Source organism: Neodiprion fabricii, chromosome 1 (assembly GCF_021155785.1).
Source record: "Neodiprion fabricii isolate iyNeoFabr1 chromosome 1, iyNeoFabr1.1, whole genome shotgun sequence".
In the NCBI taxonomy this organism is placed as follows: Eukaryota; Metazoa; Arthropoda; class Insecta; order Hymenoptera; family Diprionidae; genus Neodiprion; species Neodiprion fabricii.
Window position 1 is genome coordinate 39,412,891 of NC_060239.1, and position 22,916 is coordinate 39,435,806.

The 22,916-nt window shown below is 38.4% G+C and overlaps 3 protein-coding genes and 1 long non-coding RNA gene across 10 annotated transcripts; 2 read left to right on the forward strand and 2 right to left on the reverse strand.

Annotated features, from left to right (window-relative positions):
- Position 1: 1 nt before the first annotated feature.
- On the reverse strand, positions 2 to 2,044 carry LOC124177731 (peptide chain release factor 1-like, mitochondrial). The gene is made up of 2 exons (XM_046560450.1): positions 1,540 to 2,044; positions 2 to 1,183 (listed from the first exon to the last, which is right to left on the reverse strand). The coding sequence occupies exons 1-2, from the start codon at positions 1,862 to 1,864 to the stop codon at positions 288 to 290; spliced, it is 1,221 nt and encodes a 406-aa protein (XP_046416406.1). The 5' UTR covers positions 1,865 to 2,044; the 3' UTR covers positions 2 to 287.
- Positions 2,045 to 2,808: 764 nt separating this feature from the next.
- LOC124180124 (scm-like with four MBT domains protein 1) lies at positions 2,809 to 7,825 on the forward strand. Its single transcript, XM_046565235.1, has 7 exons — positions 2,809 to 3,616; positions 3,924 to 4,333; positions 4,720 to 4,809; positions 4,936 to 5,435; positions 5,529 to 6,379; positions 6,544 to 7,214; positions 7,295 to 7,825. The coding sequence occupies exons 1-7, from the start codon at positions 3,571 to 3,573 to the stop codon at positions 7,463 to 7,465; spliced, it is 2,739 nt and encodes a 912-aa protein (XP_046421191.1). The 5' UTR covers positions 2,809 to 3,570; the 3' UTR covers positions 7,466 to 7,825.
- Positions 7,826 to 9,539: 1,714 nt separating this feature from the next.
- Positions 9,540 to 21,770, forward strand: LOC124183424 (neuroglian). Of its 7 annotated transcripts, XM_046571940.1 has the most exons (14): positions 9,540 to 9,623; positions 11,058 to 11,143; positions 11,279 to 11,302; positions 11,968 to 12,100; positions 12,732 to 14,147; positions 14,324 to 14,784; positions 14,863 to 15,219; positions 15,335 to 15,590; positions 15,685 to 16,005; positions 16,084 to 16,309; positions 16,448 to 16,604; positions 16,781 to 17,056; positions 17,451 to 17,543; positions 17,976 to 21,770. In XM_046571940.1, the coding sequence occupies exons 2-13, from the start codon at positions 11,077 to 11,079 to the stop codon at positions 17,540 to 17,542; spliced, it is 3,786 nt and encodes a 1,261-aa protein (XP_046427896.1). In that variant the 5' UTR covers positions 9,540 to 9,623; positions 11,058 to 11,076; the 3' UTR covers position 17,543; positions 17,976 to 21,770. The 7 variants fall into 7 exon arrangements, with proteins under 7 accessions (XP_046427896.1, XP_046427862.1, XP_046427905.1 ...); XM_046571906.1 differs by lacking the exon at positions 17,451 to 17,543; XM_046571924.1 differs by lacking the exons at positions 9,540 to 9,623; positions 17,451 to 17,543 and adding an exon at positions 10,332 to 10,542.
- Positions 20,721 to 22,300, reverse strand: LOC124183526. The gene is made up of 2 exons (XR_006870999.1): positions 22,230 to 22,300; positions 20,721 to 22,147 (listed from the first exon to the last, which is right to left on the reverse strand). It is a non-coding gene; the product is annotated as an uncharacterized LOC124183526 (long non-coding RNA).
- Positions 22,301 to 22,916: the final 616 nt, after the last annotated feature.

Below are 22,916 nucleotides of genomic sequence, written 5' to 3' on the forward strand. Positions count from 1 at the left end.
ATGTTTTTCAAATAAATTGAGATACTTTATTCACAAAACATAAAATCTCCACAATACATATATTGAATCGATTCCTTAGGGAACAGAGAAGTGAGTTTGAACCCACGATAAAATAATGGACTCGCGAAGAGTACGTTGTCATAATGAACTCGCGATCCGAACATATACATATAGTCACGTCAATTTTGTATCAATAATTACCTTTGTTTATTCGACTTATTTACATAGTTTATAAATCCATTCTATATGATCATTAATCTATGCGTGACGAGGACCAACATTGCACGTCAGCCATTTCGTGCTGCGTTCACATTCTCAAGAAATACGGTTTTGCGCAATTCCTCTTCCAAACTTTTCCCCAGGTTCGCGAGTACTTCTCCCCCCTCTAAAAACCCTTTCAAATTATGGACCGTGCCGTTTGCTATCCTGTGATCCGTGACCCTGTTCTGTTGGTAATTGTACGTTCTAATTTTCTCGTTCCTAAGGCCAAGCCCTCTCTGACTTCTCCTCAACTCCGATGTCGTCGATTGCTGCTCGGCAAGCTGTTTGGCGTAAATACGGGCGCGCAACGTCCGCAGCGCCAACTCCCTGTTCTTGAGTTGAGATCTCTGACTCTGACATTCGACCGTGATCCCGGTAGGTAGGTGGACCATTCTGACCGCCGAATCGGTCGTGTTGACGTGCTGCCCGCCGGCTCCCGATGCCCGCTTCGTTTCGATCCTCAAGTCCTTATCGGCGAGGGAAATTTCTATCTCCGACGGCTGGGGGAGGACCGCCACTGTAACAGTGCTCGTGTGAACTCGGCCCGATTTTTCCGTCGTGGGTATCCTCTGCACCCTGTGGACACCCGCCTCGTGTCTCAACGTCGAAAACGCCCCGTCCCCCGACACCGAGATCGTCACGTGCCGCGTTCCGCCTATGTCCGAAAGCCCGAGATCCATCAGCTCGTACTCGTATCCCAAGTAGTCCAAGTATCCCAAGTACATCTCGTAGATATCCTTGGCGAATAACATCGCCTCCTGACCCCCAACTCCGGCGGTTACTTCTAAAATTACGTCTCTGCACCCGTCCTGGGCAGTGTTGGACAGTATCGTCTCGATCAATTCCTCGTCCAGAAGCGCGAGCTGCGTTTTATACGCCACCATCTCCTCCGCCACAAGATCCTTTATCTCCTTGTCCTTACCTATTGGCGATGTCAATTAGCACGATTACTACAATGAGTCTTCGAAGGAGCTGGCAGCGACTTGATAATATCCGAAAATTCGCTGTCGCAGTAATCGCAAGCGATTCCTCAAATTTTTATATCACCCTGATAATTTCGGGAGAATTATTATTAGTAAAGGGAATGTTTTTACACGATTGCGATCTGCTTTTCGGTCAAACATAAATCGAATTTAGCGACCACGTGATTCTCATACGTATATCGAGCTCGCGCGTACGGAACAAATAAATAAATAATCCCGTTTAATAACCCTCTTTAAAATTTGTTTCATGTCAAAATAGAAAAAGGACAGTTAATTAGCATAAAAATATAATTACCCAGATCGCTGAGGCTCGTCATGTTTTCGACGATACTTAGCCGGTTTTCGAGTAAACTAACCACCGGTACGAGGTCTGTATTTTTTTGAAGAGTATCCTGCCCAGCCTTGATATTGTCATACTTTTTAATTATACTATCCAGGTATTTCCTTACTGCAGCATTTGCGATTGTGATTCTGGCGTCGGTGCTGAACTTTCTTCTATTTAGGCTAAGTATAGTCGGCATCTGTAAACTTGCATAGTTTTTCGGAAGTGACGATCGCTTATACCTGCTAAAACTTCGGACCAAACAATACGTTCGAAGGCTTCCAAATAACGCGGACATTGTACTGAGTGATTCTTCACCTAGTTTAAAGTGATTCGAATCACTGATATATAACTACACTTGGACCAACTCACGACATATCAGATTCTGTACATTATAAATAGACAACTTTATTGTAGGTTATGTGCCTGTACTTGACACCTGAATCACACCTTAATCACGTCGTCTGCTCGCCTCGGGCTTGGAGCAACGTTGCCAACCCTAAAGAAATTTCTTTAGATCTGAAGAAATTAGACTCCGTTCAAAGAAAAAATACAAGTTGTTTTCTTATTAAGAAATATTGTTATTTAGGTAGGAATCTAAAGAAAATCAGAAGACCTCTGACGAAATCTCAAGACCGATAGCGAAATCTCTGAATATGGTCTGTGAAATCGAAACAATGGTCTAAAAATCAACCAATTTTTCCTGGGACAATATGCGCCAATTAGATAGCGTCTGCAATTTTTAATTGCACTTATTTTACAAGTTGGTGACCCTAAATATTAAAAATAAAAATATTGTGTGATTAAAAGTTCCTAATATCCTTATAAATAGAATTCAGATTGTAGAATATAAATCTGTCTATGCAGGTACCTCGTTCGATAATAATTATGATTACATATTTCTAGGAAAATTGTCCGCGTTACGAAGCGAAAAAATTAAATATATTATGTATTCCTGTATTTATTGAGTTTCAATACCGTCAAACATCCGTCTTGAAAATGAGAAATATGAAGAATTATTGTGGCGCCATAAAGACATTAAAGAATTATCACGATGTCATCTAAATAAAAAGTCTAAAGAATTGTTTTGTCGCCATTTAACGAAATATTCGTCTGATAAGTTGGCAACGCTGGCTCTATAGAGAGCTGATTCAATCATTCATATATGGATTCAATACACCGATATAGGCGCCATCTTTAAACGTAGAAACAAAGTTTTACAACTAGTATTAAAGGGTGGCCATGTGATGACGACGGCTCCTTGACGGCGGCAAAACTAGTCAAGCTCGCTTACGGTACAGAAGATTGGTTTGGTACTTTAGTAGTTTAGTGTGCTGCGCAAGGTGCATGAAGCAAAACTGTACAGTGTGATGTGAGTCAGTGCGAGTAAACGAGAGTCGAAATCGTGTTTGATCGGTTGAATAGGCTTGACGAAGATAGTCCCGTTACAACCACTTTCAAAGCAGAGATAGATATCGCATCGTGCATAAGGCACATTATCGTAAATGCATTATAGTCGTGATTTTATAAGCGGTGCAAAAGGACTGCAGTGCAACACAGAATCTACCTTATACGTACATAGATTTAATTGACGCATTATAACGCGCGAGAAATGAAGTGTTCAATACCTAATCACGTAATACAATCAGATATCTTAAGTCGAAAAGGATCGTTACCCGTTGCAGAAACCCCGAAACACTTACACAATTCGGACTATTTTTTATGCCTCTACCTATAATTTACACTTGGCATGTACATACCCATACACATAGGTACGCAAGAACTTAAAATCAGTAGTTGGTTGTTCTTTTTTTTTACCCCATTTCTCTCATCTTGTCGATAAATGCTTCGATACTCTGTAAATCCATGAAGTCATCACGACAATCATATCAATCAGCAATGCGTGCAAATTTCGGAAGCCAATTACAGTATAAGAAACAAGTCATATAGACACGAGCTTTGTATGTATGAACACTACCGTAATAATTGAAACCATATTTCACGATGGAACCAAACACCTCCGAAATGCGAGAAAAACCATCGGACAAAGGTAATAATCGCACAAGTATGGATCACTATTGATTTTTTTTCACTATAAGTATAAAAGTATAAGTTCTTATGTGATTAAAGTTATTTTAAACTAGCAAAAACTTATAACCAGAACAAACTAAGGAAAAAGATCCTGATAACACTTGAAGGCATAAAATATCTTCAATTCAATTATGCCAAGATTAACTATATAATTGATGATTATACCATTATACTTATTCATATTCATACTCATTTTCTTTTCTTATTACAGTTTATTGTTTTCATTGTTATTATTTTCAAACAATTTTTTTTTTCTAATTTTTCAGAAGATGGATTCGCTTGGCAGGATTATTTGGATGCTACCAAGAGTTTGGAAGTTCCACAAATCATGTTTCCACATGTGGAACTTGGTCTGCAGAGTGGAATTGAAATTGGGATGTCTCTGGAGGTGCCTCGTTTTCTGGAACCTGACAATGAGCCTGTATATTGGGTTGCCTCTGTTGTTATGACGTGCGGTCCGCTTCTCAGACTGCGTTACTTTGGCGGGGATGATAGGTCTCTTGAGTTTTGGTGCAACCTGACCAAAGAAGCTGCGCACGAATTAGGCTGGTGTATAAAGAACAACAAGAGACTCGAGCCTCCAGAATTCGTCCTGAAACACTCACCAAACTGTGTCGAACAGTTGCCCGAGTTTATGAGCAATGCTAGATCTGTTCCAACGGAAATGCTGACCGGAGTTAGTACTTCAAGAAAATATCATTACTTGTTTCATTATCGAGATTCCATGTAGCAAGTTTGGAAGCTTATAGTTGAATTTTGCCCAAACGCAACTGCGTAAAGATCAATAATAACTTGAGTGTAATATTTTTAATTCTTTCAAACTAATAATATGTTTTTGACCTAATATAGCCCAATGTTTTCCAATTTGACTAGCAGTTTACTTATTAGATTGAAAAATACTTTTTGAATTAATCCAAGAGAAGTCTTTACAAATATTTTTGTCATATATTGATACAAAAGTTACGTAATTTTATTTGTAATTCTATTTCATATCATTATTTGTTGTTCTCCTAACTGTCTTCTGATTTTAATTGTATTATAATTGGTGTTCATCTCTGACAGGATGGCCTCAGTATGACTGAAAGAATTAAGCAAGGAACTAAGGTGGAAGCTAGCGATGTGCAGCATCCTTACAAACTTTGGCCAGCTACGGTGAGACCAATAAAAATATTACAACCTTTCATGAATTCTAATGCCATTGAAACTTTTCAAATCACAAAACTAGTATGCAATTCAGTTAAAAATGTGCACCATACAGAATAAATTAATGTATTTCAGATTATCGAAAACATTGGTGGTCGACTTTTACTGAGATATGATACCCCTGGATCACCTGTTAAAGATTTTTGGGTATTCTGCACATCAGAACGTTTGCATTGTAACGGTTTTGTGAAAAATGCAGATCTTAAATGGTTTCTTGAACCCCCAAGCTCAATACTAGAATCACACAGTTATGAAGAATGGAAATCTTTGACAGAAACAGTACGACCGATTCAAGAAAACCAAAATAATTTATTCAATAACATACGTGAACACCCTCGGCATGATTTCAAAGTTGGCATGAAACTAGAAGCGATATCACCAACGAATAGAGTCGAGATATGCCCAGCAACAGTCGTTAAGGTATTTGATGAAAAATACTTCCTAGTTCAAATCGATATCTACAAGGATCTTGCGAGAACAGAAGACCTGGATAGTACAAATGGTGACACGTGGCTTTGCACCGCGGATCATCCCTACATATTTCCTACTGAGTGGACAAGGAAAAAAAATATAAGGTAAATATCAGAAGCTTGATGCAAATTTCAGTATTTGTATAAATACTTGTTTTGTTTCAAATTTCTATTATTATTATAATTTTGGATCCTCAGACTTACACATCCGATCGGATGGATCTCAAAGTCGGAAGAATTTGACTGGGAAGCATATTTATTAGCAACAAACTCTGAAGCAGCTCCAGAGTCGTCATTTTCAGAGCGAGAAAGTGCGTTGGATGCTGGATTTGAGGTTGGCATGTATCTGGAAGCAGTAGACCCGGAGAATGAGAACACGCTTTGTGCCGCACACATAACAAAGGTCGTTGATAATCTGCTGTGGATAAAATTGGATAACTACGAAGATTTCCGACCTGAGCACATAGTCTCTATGCATTCGCTGCAAATATTTCCTGTTGGCTGGTGCGAGTCGAATTCTTACACTTTGAAGCCACCCAAAGATTTTATCGAAGTATGCAGAAAATTAAGAACGCCACCAAAAGAAGCCAAAAAAAAAAACATTCTTGACATACCAATATCAGAGCCGAGATCTTCACTCTGGTGCCCTAAAATATACTTCAATTATCGCTGCTTCACCGGCCCCATGATATCCAAAGGAAAACTAGCGACACTGCCAAAAGCAGTCGGACCTGGCCCGGTCACATTAGTCATGAGAGAGGTTCTATCTATGATAGTTTCTGTTGGGTACCGGAGTGCCAGGATATTGAAAGTTCTTCAATGCGATTCTAAGCCTGACCCAGGATATCATTTAGAAATCTTGAAAGCAAAACACAAGAACAATACGTACAGAGCTAGCGTTGCTGTTATTACTTCGGGAGACATGGTCCCAAAATTTTGTAGAGATATCTGCAAGAAGTTAATGGTTTGCCCAAACCTATTTGGACCTTCCTTTATACCCGAGGACGAGTGCCCGGACAGATGTCATAAGGTTTCTAAAAATAAATTCAGTAAGTTTTTTAAATGTATTACGATTACAGCAAAGATACACACTATGCGATTTTCTCAAAATCATGATTTCACTTTAGGGCCTGCTTTCTCGCACATTTTTAGTCTCAACCACTTTTCAGTTCTTTTAGCATGCTCTGATAACTTTCAATAATTATTATTTCAGCTGCCCCTGTAGCAAATGGACGACGTGGTAAACCAAAAGGCTACACAAGTATTTTGGTACAGAAACCCAAACCATGGAAAGGAGGACGGAGGAAAAAGAGAGGGCGCTGGGCAAACAAAGATAAAGACAAGGAAAAGGAAAAAGAAGCGGGCGTTGAAGTTCCTGAAGTTGGAATTCCGTTTCCTTTATTAGATTCAGTAAAACTTGACAAAGCAGATGAAAGTGTCGAAAACTTTGATGACAAACCCCCGCTTTCTGAAATAGACATTATGATACAAAAGGGAATTGAAAAATCAGTCAAGTCCGATGATTTCAAAAATGAGCCACTGTCTAGTAATGCCTCCGATGATTCGAGAAGCTCATTCAATGATCGAAAAAGTAAGGACAGCAATGTGAGGAGCCCAAGTAGCGAAAGCAGCAAAGTACGTTCCAAAACTGGCAACGCCAGCGATACTGTAAGGAACGGTAAGAGAGATCGAGATTGGGACACGAGCGTTGAATCCGAGTACTCAGATACAGAGGCCGAGTATCTTAGGCTACAGAAGAAACAGCGGAGGCCGAAAACTAGAAAACTGGATTCAAATCCATTGTTTTGGAGCGTTGATGACGTCTTTCGTTATCTCAGAAAAACAAACGACTGCAAGGGTATCGCTCACCAAGTGAGGCAAGAGGTAAAATAATAAAAATCATCGAATATCTTTCCTTGGAAGACGTGTGTTTCTCTCTTAATCATCCTTCTTGTCCATTACAGGAAATAGACGGTTTGGCATTCTTACTGTTGAATCTGCCATCACTAACTCAGCATATGAAATTGCGGATGAGTTCGGCTCTGAAACTTTGCCGGCATGTTGAGCAAGTTAAAGTGACTTTCTTTCTGCGTCATATTAACGAAGTGGAGCCAGAGCAATATCGTATATTATAATTGATAATTGATTAACTGTCGTATATAGTACATAAGTTCAATTGTATAAAAAAATTATATATTGGTATTAGTGTTGAGAATTAAGACAAAGTGCATCTTCACGAAAAACAAAAAAAAAAAAAAATCCATCAGTTTGATCTTCGATAATAATCGATTTAACGTAATTTGGCATTTTGTGAAATAAAAAATTACTATGTGTCACAAAACGTCGATTTAGTTTATGCAACAAATAGCTGATTGGATGTAACTAAAAGTAATGAATAATTGACACGGTAATTTGGTAAATAGTTAAATTAGTATGACACGTTTACAATGCAACTGTTCATGTTTTGCGATAAATAAAAAATATTTATTAAATAATTTTTTCACGAATAATAAGTACCGTGGACAGATCAAGCAGTTAATTTTAAATACCAAATCTCTCTGAGAATATTCAGCTTCTTATTGCAAATCCTTTTTCCAGAAACCATGTATTTAGGTCGATATTAACATCTATCTTCGCAATTTTGATAATTTTCAAGTGCTGCAAAATGTGAAAAAATTTCGACGTAACAGACATTTATTTATTCAAATCATTTCTCCATCTGTTCTCTACCGTAAGACTAAATTTCTACAGTAACTGACCCAATTAGAGCAGATTTCCCTGTTTAAAATTAGCATCCATATTGTTATCAATCGTCCAAGATCATTTTTTTTCATCAACTCTGGATATAATGCTATTTATATCATATATGTATACATCGAATTTACCTGTAACTACTACAAAGTCATTGAAGCTAGTTGATTTCTTTTGTTTTTAACGAATAACGGTTCTATGGGGTTGACGCAAAGTATCGGGCTGACCCAAATTACACTATCTTGTACATTACCGAGCCCTACGCTTATTCTAGTTTACCATATACTGTACACAAATCCATTGTAGATACGATATGCCGGTAGTAATATTCTACTGTATCATTATTTTTATTCGGCAAATTACCGAGGGCAACATTTATTCCGCACACATGATGACAAATGATAGCGAATCTCGCGGGTGTGCATAATTCCATCTCTTGCCATCCATAGAAGAGTTGAACGGAATTTGAACAAAGCTCTTTATTTTTGCGTCAAATGAAAATGGATTGGAGTAATCTTGTTGAGAGTTACGTGTAGAATGCGGTCCGTTTGGAGCCAATTTGATACATATACGACGACGTCGAATTCGACCAGGGCACCCCCTTAGAGGGAAAAAATGTGCGGACAGGTTTGAGTTTCGAATAGAACACTACGTTGGCCGTACCAAAGGCCCAGTATGTTCATTTATTCATCTCCAGAAAAACGGTACCGACCGACCCTCCGAATCGTGTCACCTGGCTAAAGCCTCCCTCCTCCCCCATTGTAGCGGGTAGGGTGGACCATTGTATGGCTGACAATGAGTGCAGGACTGAGGACGAAATATCCGCTTCTTGCATTCACAGTATTATCCCCAAGTTGAAAACTTGGGCAAAATTTCAACAAAATCCTGAATTTTAGAAGCGTATAATTTTTTAATTACTGGAACTCAATTATTAGTATTGAATAACTAGGTTTAAAAGCGATTGTACAATTGGAGATTCAACTCAATTTTTTTCGTGATATAATGGCATGCAGAAACATTTTTAGCATATGTAGAAACTGGCCAGTAAATTTCATAAGCTTACAATAAAATTTTAATAATTAGGCTTCTGCTAAAGTTGATGACAAACTAGTTTTGACATCATTTTTGGATATGTTATAAAACCCTGTAATGAAAACGCTCCTACAGACAAAATTCACTTGCAATCGCGCGTGATCAGCAGCTATACGAAGTTCTATTTCAGCTTGTTTAAATTCCCAAACAACGGTTTGTACGTTATCTTCATCAAATCCTCAGCTCATCTAAGGAGTGACTTTCGGTCATAAATCCGAAAAATACTGTTCGCATTTGCAAAAATTCCGTTGTGGTTCGCTCTTTCACACAACGCGTAAGTAGTGTCGGAGATAAAAATACTAACATAGCAGCGTAACTTGACTATTGGCGCTCCGAGTTGGGTTGGCATTCGCGGCAGTCAGTCAGTGGTTTCCGACGATGGCTTGGTGATGCACGTACGGTTCAATTCGCGACAAAGTATACATATTTAGTTGAACGGTATTGACACAGGTAAGTCGGACCTCCGTTGTAATCCACAGTGAAATTGTTTGTGAAGAATTTGAAAAAAGTGGCATGTATAACTGCGTGTCGTAATTGAATTTTTATTATGCGCGTGAGTGGCATCCAGGTAGAATATGAGACAAGTGGTGTAAGCGATCAATGCTGTTGGTGCCTGCCAATCGTCTCTGCTATACTCTTGATTCTTTCGGGGACTACTTTGAGGCGGGTGTGACCGATTCCTTCCTCCCGTTCGGCCCACCGCCGGATTAGTGTACTCTCCTTAATTGATTCAATTTCAGCCAGCTACTTGACGCGGGTTAAATCGTTACGGCAGCTCTCGCATTCGGGATAGCAATTAGGCGCGGTTACGTTTCGGGAATGTAACCGTACGTTGCACCGTTCGCTGCCGCGATGCTATTTTCGTTCGATGTTGTCATTCCCCGTAAGGGACAGTCACCGAGATTGTTGAGATCATCAAACCACTTGCTCGGGCTCACCTTCGGGTGATAGCTTGATATTCGATGATCGCGCCGTTCCAAATCCGCTGCCGCCGTCGCTTAATTCTTTCTTCTCTGCTATATCTCACCTACGCGAACCTGTCCAAATAAACACGGTCTCGTAGTTACTTACCGTAAATTGCAATCCTATAACGGAATAAGCGTCGTTTCATGCCGACCAAAGCACACCTGCATTCGTGCGCCTCCTTCTCTTTACCCGTGCACAGTGCACATTACGTCCAAGTTCGACGACGACGCGACTCTGACACGGAGTGCTGCTAACCGAGCACGCCCATTTTTACGCCGCGTCTCCTGTGGCAACCGTCCATATCCGTACCAAAACAACTTTACCTCCGCCCGAATATTGAAAATCGGGCACATTACACATACTTACGACTGTATCGGATGCTTTTTCCAAAGTTTGTAAGTAGGTAATTGTTATTATATCTACGTACGTGTAGTGGATAACGAAAAAAATGGATGAGTCAACGGTTAATTCGCTGCGACATTCGGAGTAGAGTTTCCGATCGTTGAAACCCTCCCGACTACTCATTCTTAGATAGGTAATTGAACCACGTTTTAGCTTCACCCGGTTGCAATTTGATCCTTAATCTCGTGCTATCGACCCCCCCCCCCCCCCCTCCCCCCATGACTTTACTAAAGGGTGAGGAGCTAGTCAAGCCGCGCAAATTTGTTTTTTTTTTATTTCGCTACACACGTTGATGCGGAATATATAATATCGATTGGTTTACAAAATATATTACATGTATCTCTGTATCACGTCTCTTCTTTCTATCTATAAGATGAAAATACAGTCGAAAATTTTTGCGAATCAGGATGTTGGAACCTAAAATTTTTGAATCGGTTATACCTGTTTATAAACGATATATTCACTCACTTGATGACAAAATTAACAATTTTTTTAATTTGTTTTTTCTATTTTCAGACACGGACGATAAACCAAAATGGGGCATCTCGTACTGTGCTCAATAGCGCCCCTGGCATTGACTATTCTACAGGTGTCTGCGCTGAGTGAGTGTATTTTTTAATTTTCAAGTGTTTGATGATGTGGATGATTGGCGAAATCATAATATGCAATTATTAATACATCACAAAAGTGATGACTAGGATCTATTAATTCATTATTATTATTATTCTATGTTATAGTCACAATACCGGATGGTACAACAGGTGAAAAAGCTAGCATTACCTAAATGATTGTCTTGTGTGATATAATAATTTTTTAAAACTTGATCATTTAACTCGTTCTATAAGTATACAATTATCTAACTTGTCAAATATGTACCATATTCAAAAAGAGAATCAAAAAATAAGTTTTGCCATCTTCCAACTGGATGCTGCTATCGATATACCTGTATGCATGTCCTGTACGCTTTTGTTTATTTGTAATTCGTAATTTTTGCCATTCTGCATTTGGCAAGCATTTAATCAAATCTGCACATATTGTTAGAGTACGGGATTCCTTGATCTATCTACCGATTTTTTCCCGTAAACATGTGAAATATACACAGAAATATATCTCGTGAATATCTGTACAGATACCTTAATTTGTTTGCTTTACTTGAACAGAGAATATATAAATTTATTGTGAATTGCATCATTCTTTTTTTTTTTCGTCAACCAATGTAAAATATTTAACTAAGTACTGCGTATTTATGCTTGTGAATGCTATCAGTCAATTAATCTATAATGAATATAGCTGCCCATCCTTTTTTCTGATTACTTTCAAACCACCGGAAGTGCAGGTATTTCCATAAATGCTGATAACGAAAACAGTTATATTCATTTTCCGCTTTATTCATGACAAAAACTTATTGGCATTATTATTTTTACAGTACAAACACCGCCGAAAATGATCAAACAGCCACCAACAGATGAACAGCTCTTTCAAGTCGCAGAAGCAAAGACCAATGAAAACGACAGACCGTTTGTGATAGAATGCGAAGCTGCAGGAGAACCCGAACCTAGGTGAGTCAAAAACTATTTGTATGTTGCAAACAAAGAAAAACAAGAGGTTGGAAAATGAGTTCATCGGTTTTCAACTCAGCATTGAAGATCTTAAAGTTGAAAATCTTACCGTAGCTTTAATTGTTATGTTATTTTTCCAAATTGCGCTCTTTGTTTTTGGATAGTTATCCATTCATATGAGGATATTTTTCAAACTTCATCAATGTATAATTATTAATATTTTGTGTTAAACATGCGAAAGTAATTCATCGGTGGGGTTCCTGTTGTTTCTTTGTGTTGTGTGGTAAAGCAACTTAGTAAGAGTAATCACTCAACCAGTTTTAATTAATGAGGTGGTCTTCAAGTCTGAGGGACTATGAATTACCACTATTACCACAGCTAAACGTACTTTGCCAGTCATCTAGATTTTCTCAGTATGTGTCTTTCAATGTAAGTTTCACTTCCGTTGGTCAGTTTATACTCTTCAATGAATGCTAAATGACTGTCCTTTTCTTCCATGAATTCAGGACTGCAATTCATTTATTCTACCTATATTTCTTTCTTAATCGCTTGTCTTTGCACTATAAGTTGAAATGTGTGCGTGCGTGTACTTATATGACAGTGACTGAATGTAACGCATGATTTGAATCAGGTATCGTTGGGAGAAAAACGGCAAGCGTTTTGAATGGCAAGCATACGACAACCGAATTTCACAGCAGAATGGTAGAGGAACTTTGGTGATAACATCTCCACGAGATGAGGACTTGGGCCAGTACCAATGTATAGCAGAGAACGAATGGGGAACAGCGATTTCCAATTCCGTATTTGTGCGGAAAGCAGAGCTAAACTCATTCAAGGACGAACCGCCAAGGACAGAAAATGCGAACGAGGGAGATCCCTTTAAATTGACTTGCCAACCTCCAGATGGGTGGCCAAAACCAAAAGTTGACTGGCTTATACAGTATACGAGCAGTGGCATAAAGTCTATCAATAACTCCAGAATGACTCTGGACCCTGAGGGAAATCTATGGTTCAGTAATGTGACTAGAAATGATGCTTCAGATGATTTTTATTATACTTGTGCAGCGACTTCTGTCTTTAAGAAAGAATACAAGCTGGGTGACCGTATTTTACTCAACGTTTTGTCAAGCGGGGCGTCATCGAGCAACAACAAACACGAACCTGTGAAGCAGTATGTGTCACGAAAGAACGAAGTTGCTTTGCTAGGCAAAAGAATTGAAATGTACTGCATATATGGTGGCACACCTCTACCACAGACAGTGTGGAATAAAGATGGTCAAGTACTGCAAGCAAGCGACCGAATAACACAAGGGAATTATGGAAAGTCGTTAATCATAAAGCATGTGAGTTTTGCGGATGGGGGAACATATACTTGCGACGTATCCAACGGGGTGGGCGATGCGAAATCATATTCGATAAATCTTAAAGTTGAAGCTATCCCCTACTTCACTCATGAGCCAGAAATCGAAAATAAGGCGGAAGGCGAGACAGCGATCTTTAGGTGTGAGGCTAGTGGTGTTCCCCAGCCCCAAATCAAGTGGATCCATAACGGAAAGCCTATTGAGGAGGCACCGCCTAATCCGAGGAGGAAAGTTACTGACAATATGGTCATCATTGAGAAATTGGTGAAGAAGGACACGGGAAACTATGGGTGCAACGCAACAAACTCTCTGGGTTACGTTTACAAAGACGTTTACGTCAATGTCCTTGCTATACCACCACAAATTACTCAGCCGCCGTCCAATGAGGCAACCGTTGATGGGAAAACTATTCGAATTACGTGCCGTGTTTTTGGTGCTCCTAAACCTGAAGTTAAATGGGTCAGAAACGGCATAGAACTCACTGGAGGTAGATACATAACCCTTGAATCTGGAGATCTTGAAATTGACAATGTCAACTTCCTTGATGCTGGGTCTTACACGTGTTACGCATCCAATAAATTTGGCCATGATAATGCCTCTGGTAATCTTGTGGTGAAAGAACACACGACCATCACTGATGAACCCGAGGACTACGAAGTCGCTGCCGGATCTACAGCGACATTCAGGTGCTTCATTTTCATATTTAAAAAACATACAGTCCTCATTTCTTCTCAACTAATCGAGAAGTTTCTATTATTTTAATACAATCAAGCATCACAAAGTGTGGTTGTTTTGTGAACGAACTAGCTAAATTGAACTTTATTGCGGTTTTTAGTTTAAACTAATCAAATCTGTTTCCCAGATGTAATGCTGTGACAGATTCAAGTTTGTCACTGACAATTGACTGGCTGAGTAACGGAGAGCAGATAGATTTCGACATGGAGCCAAGGTTTATCAGGAGCACCGATTATTCATTGACTATCACAAAGACTACAGAATTGGATTCAGGAACGTACACATGTGTTGCTCGCACAGAGCTAGATGAAACAAAGGCTCAAGCAACATTAATAGTTCAAGATGTGCCGAACGCACCTCGCTTAGAAGGAGTACAGTGCGGAAAAGAAGAAGCCAGTGTCCATTGGGTCCCTATGGGTGACAACAGAGCTCCCATTCTGCGATATACCATCCAATCCAACACCAGTTTCACACCTGATACGTGGGAGGCTGCTAAGGATGATGTTCCAGCCACAGAGCAAACCTACATCGTCCCAATGACGCCATGGGCGAATTACACATTCCGTGTTTTAGCATGGAATAAAATAGGTCGGTATTTGAATAATTACACCATTGTTTTAAAGTATTAGATGAGCCAAATGTTGATCGAACTTTAATATGACGCAGGGGTATCGTCGCCGTCATCACGAAGTGAGGTTTGCACCACTCAGCCAGATGTACCTTATAAAAATCCAGACAACGTTGAAGGCAGGGGAACCGATCCGCAGAACATTGTCATTACATGGACGGTAATGGCTCAGATAGAGCACAATGCGCCAAAGTTCATGTACCGAGTGTTCTACAAGCGAGATATAACTGGCGAGGAATGGACAACGGAAGATGTATTAGACTGGAAAGTGCACAGGCTTCAGGTTGATAATCAGCCAACCTATCAGCGGTATAAGATCAAAGTCGTAGCCATTAATGAGGAAGGAGAGTGCAGGCAACAGCCAACTGAAGTCATAGGCTACTCAGGCGAAGATGGTAATTATCGATACTCAATGGAACTAAATTAATACTAATCAATCATGTAAATACCCGCATCATTATACTCTTTGTGTGCAGTTTGACCGTTACTTGTTATTTTTTACCTACATAGTACCACAGCAAGCTCCTGGGAACTTTACGTTGTTGGAGGTAATAGGGAGTACAAGTGCTTCTCTCTCCTGGAACCCTGTACCTGAGGAGTCGATTAGAGGAGAATTTAAGGGATACAAAATTCAAACGTGGACCGACAAAGATGGTGAAGAAGGGATGCGCGAGATTCATGTAAAGAATGACACAACCCACACTCAATTTTCCAAATTTGTTCCATACAGCAAAAACTACGTGAGGATTCTTGCGTACAATGGCAGGTGCGAATTAGCAAGATTATTAAGTTTATTAACTGGTAAGGAAAAAATAATAATAAAAACGCAAACTTTGATTTGGTAAAATTTTTGTCAACAGATACAATGGTCCATCTTCGGAGATACTGAACTTTGATACACCTGAAGGACTTCCAGGCACGGTTCAGTCTTTGGACGGCTTCCCTCTGGGATCTAGTGCGCTATATTTGGTGTGGAAAAAACCAGAAAGACCTAACGGCATTCTCATCGGATATAAAATTTACTATCACATTGTTCAGGGTACAAATGTTGGCCCTTTGTTAGAGAGAAAACCACATGTTACGAACCCAGAAATGACCAGGGTCAAACTGGCTGGCTTAGAACCAAGTACTAAGTATAGGATTCACATTCGGGCCATTACCAAGGCTGGGGAGGGTGAAGAGTGAGTAAAATGCATAAATTTTCTATTCATCTCTGCTTTGCTGGATTTGAAAAATTTAATCTTACAATGATTTTGCAGCTATTACATAGAACGAACGACAGGCAGTGCACTACGATCTCCTCCAGAAAAGCCCGACTTCACATGGGACCGTATACCCACAGACAATGGGCTTGCAACCATCAGAGTTATTTGGCTTCCAAGTCGAGATGGAAATCCAGGCAGCCACTTCTATGTTAAATACAAGCTCAGGGGAGAGACTATCGATGCCAGAACGCCGGATGAAATCAACAGTGACAGCACAGAGGTACCAAAAATTTAAAATTAAATGCATACACATATTCCAATAATGCTCCAGCTAATTGATAATATTACCTACTTTGGCATTTTACCTATCAATCTTCAACAATTTGATTTTAATCATTGCTTGCTTATTGTGATGCAGATCCGTGGCCTTTTGAGGGGAGAAATTTATGTTATGTCTGTTGTCGCCATGGACGGAGATTTCTGGGCAGAAAGTTTGCCACAGGAAGTCGACACCAGTGGCGAAGATCCGTATATTCAACCGAAAGAAAACGTTGCCACTGCTGGATGGTTCATAGGTGAGAAGGACATTCTAGTAATACTATAAGATGATAAATGGAAATAAATTTACTCGCAATTACCTTTCATCTTAGAATTAAGAAATGCAAAACGCCGATAAAGTGTGTGGATTTGAACATATCAGAGATGGTATATTTATTGCATTTCATTAATCTTTTTATATTCCATCCCACAGGAATGATGCTTGCTATTGCGTTCCTATTGCTGGTACTGATAATCGTGTGCGTAATAAAGCGTAATCGAGGTGGAAAATATGCCGTACACGAGAGAGAACTGGCGGCAGGTCGTGGCGATTATCCCGAAGAGGGTGGCGGTTTTCACGAATACTCTCAGCCACTAGATACTAAGTCTGCAGGAGGTCGTGCCTCGCTCGCTTCTTCCTCGCATCAGGACGGAAAACATCCGGAGTCTGACACTGACTCGATGGCCGAATACGGAGAAGGAGATACGGGTCAGTCGACACTTTTACGTATAATTTCATCACTGTTTACAGAACGCTTAGCGCCTTTCAGTAACTATAATGGATAGCGATTGGATAATATAAGTGCTGTGAATTTTGATAACACATGTTTATGCTTGACAACCTTGTAGCTTTGAACAAATTTCGTACATTTACATTAATTTACTTTATATTGACCATGTACGCTTTTGGTAAATCATATTATCGCCATAGTCAATGAGTATAAATTTATGAGATCATTACTTTCATTTATTGTAAGGTTCAATTTTTTGTTGCTTTATGATTTTTAAACCATAATTATTGTTTTATTTTCCTGATTTTTATGGTTTTTTGATGTCACCTTTTCCACCTGTTTTGCTTGTGCGTATCTGGTTTGATACAACAGAGGGTATGAACGAGGATGGGTCTTTCATTGGTCAATATGGCCGTCAGAAGAAGCAGGAACCTAATGCACAAGCGTTTGCTACGCTAGTTTGAGGTGGGATGCTTGTTTTTATTGATTTATCTTACAACCTCAATAATACCAATCCCCCCCCATGCCCCCCTCCACATTATGATTTTCATGCACGCGTATTCATGTATTACTCCAGTTCCGTGAATAGTACTGCTGGTTTGCAGCTTGGTAATATTTTGCATTTTTTCAAGCGTAAATACTACTATATGTTTTGTTTTTTTTATTAGAATCAATACTCTAGATTGAAAGTATTTAAAATTAGTAGAAAAAACAACCACTTTATTTATTGGATTCCGTTTTTACGATGGAGAAACTTAATTGTTACCACTATACAAATTAACAAAACACTTGATACTTTACATAGAGTAAGAAGGAAGTTTTAAGATGAAAATTAGTAGAGAGACGGATGTGTAAGTGAAAAGTGAAACGTTATTGACTGTTCCTTGTCATTTTTAGGGCGTTTCACTGAAGATGGATCTTTCATTGGTCAATATGGGCCAAAGGGTAGGCCCGAAGAAACACCCCCCATTCCAACAGGCACCATGGCCACGTACGTCTAACCTTTTGCAACTGTCTATTCCATGTAATATTTAAACTTCATCCCAACAAAGGCTGAGACACTAGGGTATATTTCATCATTAACTGGCAGCATTGATAGAAGTTTTGTACTTCTCTTGCTACACTTAATTGTTGGTCAGCTCTGTCTTCTCTCAAGGGATTCTCAGCACTGGTAGCTAATTACGAAATATACCCTACATTTTTGCCTCTTCAGCAGCAGCTATGCACCTTGCGCTGGGCGCAATGTCCACACTATACTGCCAGTTAGTTACTTTGTCGTCCTTGGGTTTCATTATTCATCCAGCTGAAATGACCTGTCCATGAAACAAACAAGAAAAAAGAAGGACATGAAACAATCGAAAATATGTTTTACGTGGAGTTATGCTTTGACCATTTCATACGTTTATTTCAGTCCGTGAATTTTTTCACTCTCCCGTGTCCTTCAACCGAGAGAATTTCACCCTGTTCTCTTATTTTTGATTAGTCAAACAAACAAAAAAAATCAAAAGAGTCATTATCTTGGGTCGAATATGAAACCCAAAGATATTCAGATGTTGAATAGCGAGCAAGCTATTGATGGAAATAGTTTTAAATACTATTTTAGCGTTGACACCAATATTTGACAGGGCCAGGTTAGACACTGTAAGGTAACGAAGTTACTTTTCTTTTATTACTGTTATTTGTCAAGATGATTTAATCGAGATCATGTCCAATCCGACAAGGGTTCTTTCTCTATTCCAGTCATTATTTCACATTAAAATTGCATTTGATTGGTAATTACGAACATTCTGAAACGATTAAAGGTTCGTACAGTTTTATAACCAACAATCTGACATCCAATGGTTTTGTACAAATTTATGAAAAGTCAATCGCGCTAACACAAAGAAAAAAGTAAGTCATGATAAACGTCATCTTGAGCAAATCATAGATTTAATATCATATGTCAGGATGTGCAGTGAGATCTGAAACAGTAGTGTTACAATCTGGCCTCGACTGAATCTAATTTTAATTTTGAAACTCACGTACCCGAATCTCGTAGTATTTCTTCCGGGACTTTGTGCCCTTGCTTTCATGTCCGGCACAAGTAAAAAAAATGTATAGGTATCCGTCATCTGGCGATGTTCTATATTAATAGAAATGATAATTATTATAACTATAATGATAATTAGTTCTGCAAGACGCTTTATTTAATTTTTTATATCTGATGACCGCTGGTCAAACTTTTCTAACTGTATTACTTATTATAAATGTCGTAATGCCACGCGACAAAAAGTGACATGAGAAAAAAAGGTGAATTTGAATGAAAACAATTAATATTCGCAAAAGATATTAATGATGGACATGATATTAATATATATTATATAATTGTAATAAATAACCTATACGATAGTTGAATAAGAACAAATGGCCTCTACTATAATAATTGCTTTTTCTATGTAAAGCACGCTTTCGCTGAAACGAATGACAAGAGAAATTCACGTTTTTTAAACGAATATTTTTCATTCATGTTCTGTACACTTAGCTCTATGATATTATAGTATAATGGCTTTAGAATGATGACGATTATGATTATATGTTATTATTTAATATATATTGAAATGAAAAAAAGTATATAGAGACATTATATATTAATTATTACTAAAAAAAAAAAAAATGAAAGAATAACGTTAGGACGTTAAAATACAGGAAGCGGTCAATCAGGAGGAGCTATTATCAGATAGTATATTATCATATTACATATAATTATATATATATATGTATCACATTTTTATACCTACAGGCTCGTCCGCAGCAGTCGGAAGCCCATAGATTTTTATTTTTATTATTATTATTATTATTTAATGTGCACGGAATAGCGAGTTCGAAATGGAAAATTTAGCAATGTATGTTAATAACATAAAGGGTGATTTGAAAGTAGCATTAACATATTTGAAGTTGTATATTCAAAGAATTTTTATCCGAAAAAAGTTTTCAAACATTCAAATGTTGATATTTTTAATTTTTCATGATGTAAACATTGATTAAACAATCCTTAATATACAGTTTTGGGTACTTACACTCGCTACAAATGGATTAATATCTGCATCTCAAAATTTTTTGGGTTGAAAATATCAGAGGTATTCAATATTTCAATAGTGTAAAATCTACTTTCAAACATTTGTATGTAGTACGCATAGTGCTCGAATCTTATTTGAGACTTTGTCAAGTTTCTCCAAAATCCGAGGCGATTGGCATTTGTGTGCGTAAATGTACAGGAGAAGTGCGATTGTAGGCCGCGATGAGTGTATTTCGTTTTCTATTAAAGCATAGCAAGTAGAAGCGACACACCAGTCTTAAATTGAATTTCTACTATACATCATTACACGGTTAGGATTATTTTGTTATCATACCACTTGCAAAATGTATGTCTTTTTGCCAATCCCTTTTCTTCATCGCATCAAATTATTTTTTTTTTTCATCTAATTTTTTTCAAAGATAATTAATTACCAACATGATCTGATTATCTGTAAAGTAAAATTTGTATTATAAAAAACTTACCCATCATATAGTTATCTCAAGAGTAAACTTGCAGGATTTTGATATCGATTTTATTTTATCTTGGATTTCTATTTTATTTTTAATCTCTCTTTTTTTTTTTTTTTCATCTCCTAATTTGATACAACTTATTATATACGTACAGGGTCATTCGTCAGTTGCTGAACGTGAGTGTGACTATGAACGCAGCCGATTTTTTACCTCAAACTCGCATAAGCCGCTCTTTCACGCTCAAGGGTGAAATATGTTCAATAGTCGATGAATGACTCTGTACATACTTTCATTATATTAAAATTCGTTTGGGCTACTTGTGAAATTATTGAAAAATTTCCAGCTCCCTATTATCATGCAAACGTTACAGAGCTGCGAGCTAAGATTTATATTCTAATAAAAATTATTTGCCTGTGCGGAAATGATTGTGGCAGCAATAATAAATTTATAACTAGTTAAAATTTGGCAAAGTTCATTGTATGTATTTTATACGACGGGAATTTCGCAATAAAGTGAATTGATTCTGATAGGACTGTACTAAAAAAATGAAATGTATACGTAAAAATTTTGTAAATCTGAGCATTGCAAAACGCAGCGTGAAAAGTTTGAAAAATTAATTTAATAGAGAAGCAAACCTTAGAATCGCCCGTCGTGAGTAACTCTGTTTATTGTATATTATATTTCCAATCAAGGGAATAAAATATATACTGCTTCATTTTTCCCTTTTTTTTTAGTGTTATTTTTTAAACTTTTTCAATTTAACGTACGCGAATACATTTGTTCGTTAATTTATAAGTTGTACTATTGTAATTATTCCGTAGACAACTAATTGTTTTGGAAATTAGTTGCACTTAAATTATAAGTTGTTATTTTACAAAGTGACATCAACAAAGTCTTGCCGACGAATTAAAAACTGTCATCTAGGTATATCCGGTTTGCATTTCCATGTAGAAACTTACGTATGTAATTCTTTGTTCAAATGTACACATAGCTGTAAAATCTTGATATATATCAGTTATACGGATATAACAAAAAATTTCTACAAGTCACGACAAGTTATGTCACTCTTTTAATTTCAATCAATTTACAATGCGCATTCCAGCATACGCCAATAATGTAACATCCCCGTGTGAATACGATTTCAATAAAAAAAAATTCAGCAAATTACATTACATATACATGTATGCACAATATATTCAAACCTCGATAGGTGGAGATTCGAGAATATTAAGAGTGAGTAATAGTCTGTTCAAGTTATTATATTAAGAAAACACTGTTCAGCGCCCTTCGGTATAACAATTACGTACGTAATGCCGATTTGAAGTGTCAGTAACCTGTTGCATCGCTCGAACAATCGGTATTGATGCATATATACTATATCTGTATACATACCTAGCCCTACCCTACAGCCGGGCAACGAGGCGAGTCCCACGCTGTCTGTCGGCAATCTCTGCACTCCAGAGTGCCGCGATAAGACATGTAGGTAGATTCACGTGATGTGTTCTACACCGAATCGATGCCGAATCGGATCGGCTTCGGGGTGACTGATTGATGGAGCGAAAATAAAAGTATACACCAATGCAGACTGAATGATGTATAATTATAAAGCGAACGGGTTTTTCTTACGGCATCTCTCACCGATCTCCGACCGTCTCGCGAACCCGTTCCGCAGCTCTTCGATGTCGAAGATCGAAGAGTCGCGAGACATGTTCATACATACATGCATACGAGAAGGGAAGAGAAAAACTCCCCCTATCTCTCGCTCGCTCGCACGCGCGCAGTGAACGCCGCTCGGAGATCAGCTTGTTTGTTGCATGCAGTTGCAGTATGACTCGAGTGTGTACAGACTGCATACCCGCGGGTCTCTACGCAATTCGCATACGAACGAGCCAAGCTCTACGTGCGTTGCATTCCATTACATCCTCGATCGCTGCATCGCCGTGTGGTTCTTCGGCCTTGATTTTTGACACGGGAGGGAAAGCGTAAACCGCCTTTGTACAAGGAACCGTATGCATACACGATATATACATACGCGCACACACACACACAATATAGCTAGTCAAAGTATTTTGATTAACAATGCGATGGATAATAAATTGTTGTCTAAACCAACTGCGGTCGCGACTATATAAGTTAGGTGTATCGGATGAAGCTCACACACGGACTCCGGGTGTAAAATCCTGTTTAATAATAATAATAATAATAATAACAATAACGTGTTAGCAAACTTTCGTACCGGGGTATATTATCGTAGCCGACAGACGGTATAAATTATTATTTGTTGCGTGTCGGGGCGCGCGAGACAGGCAACGG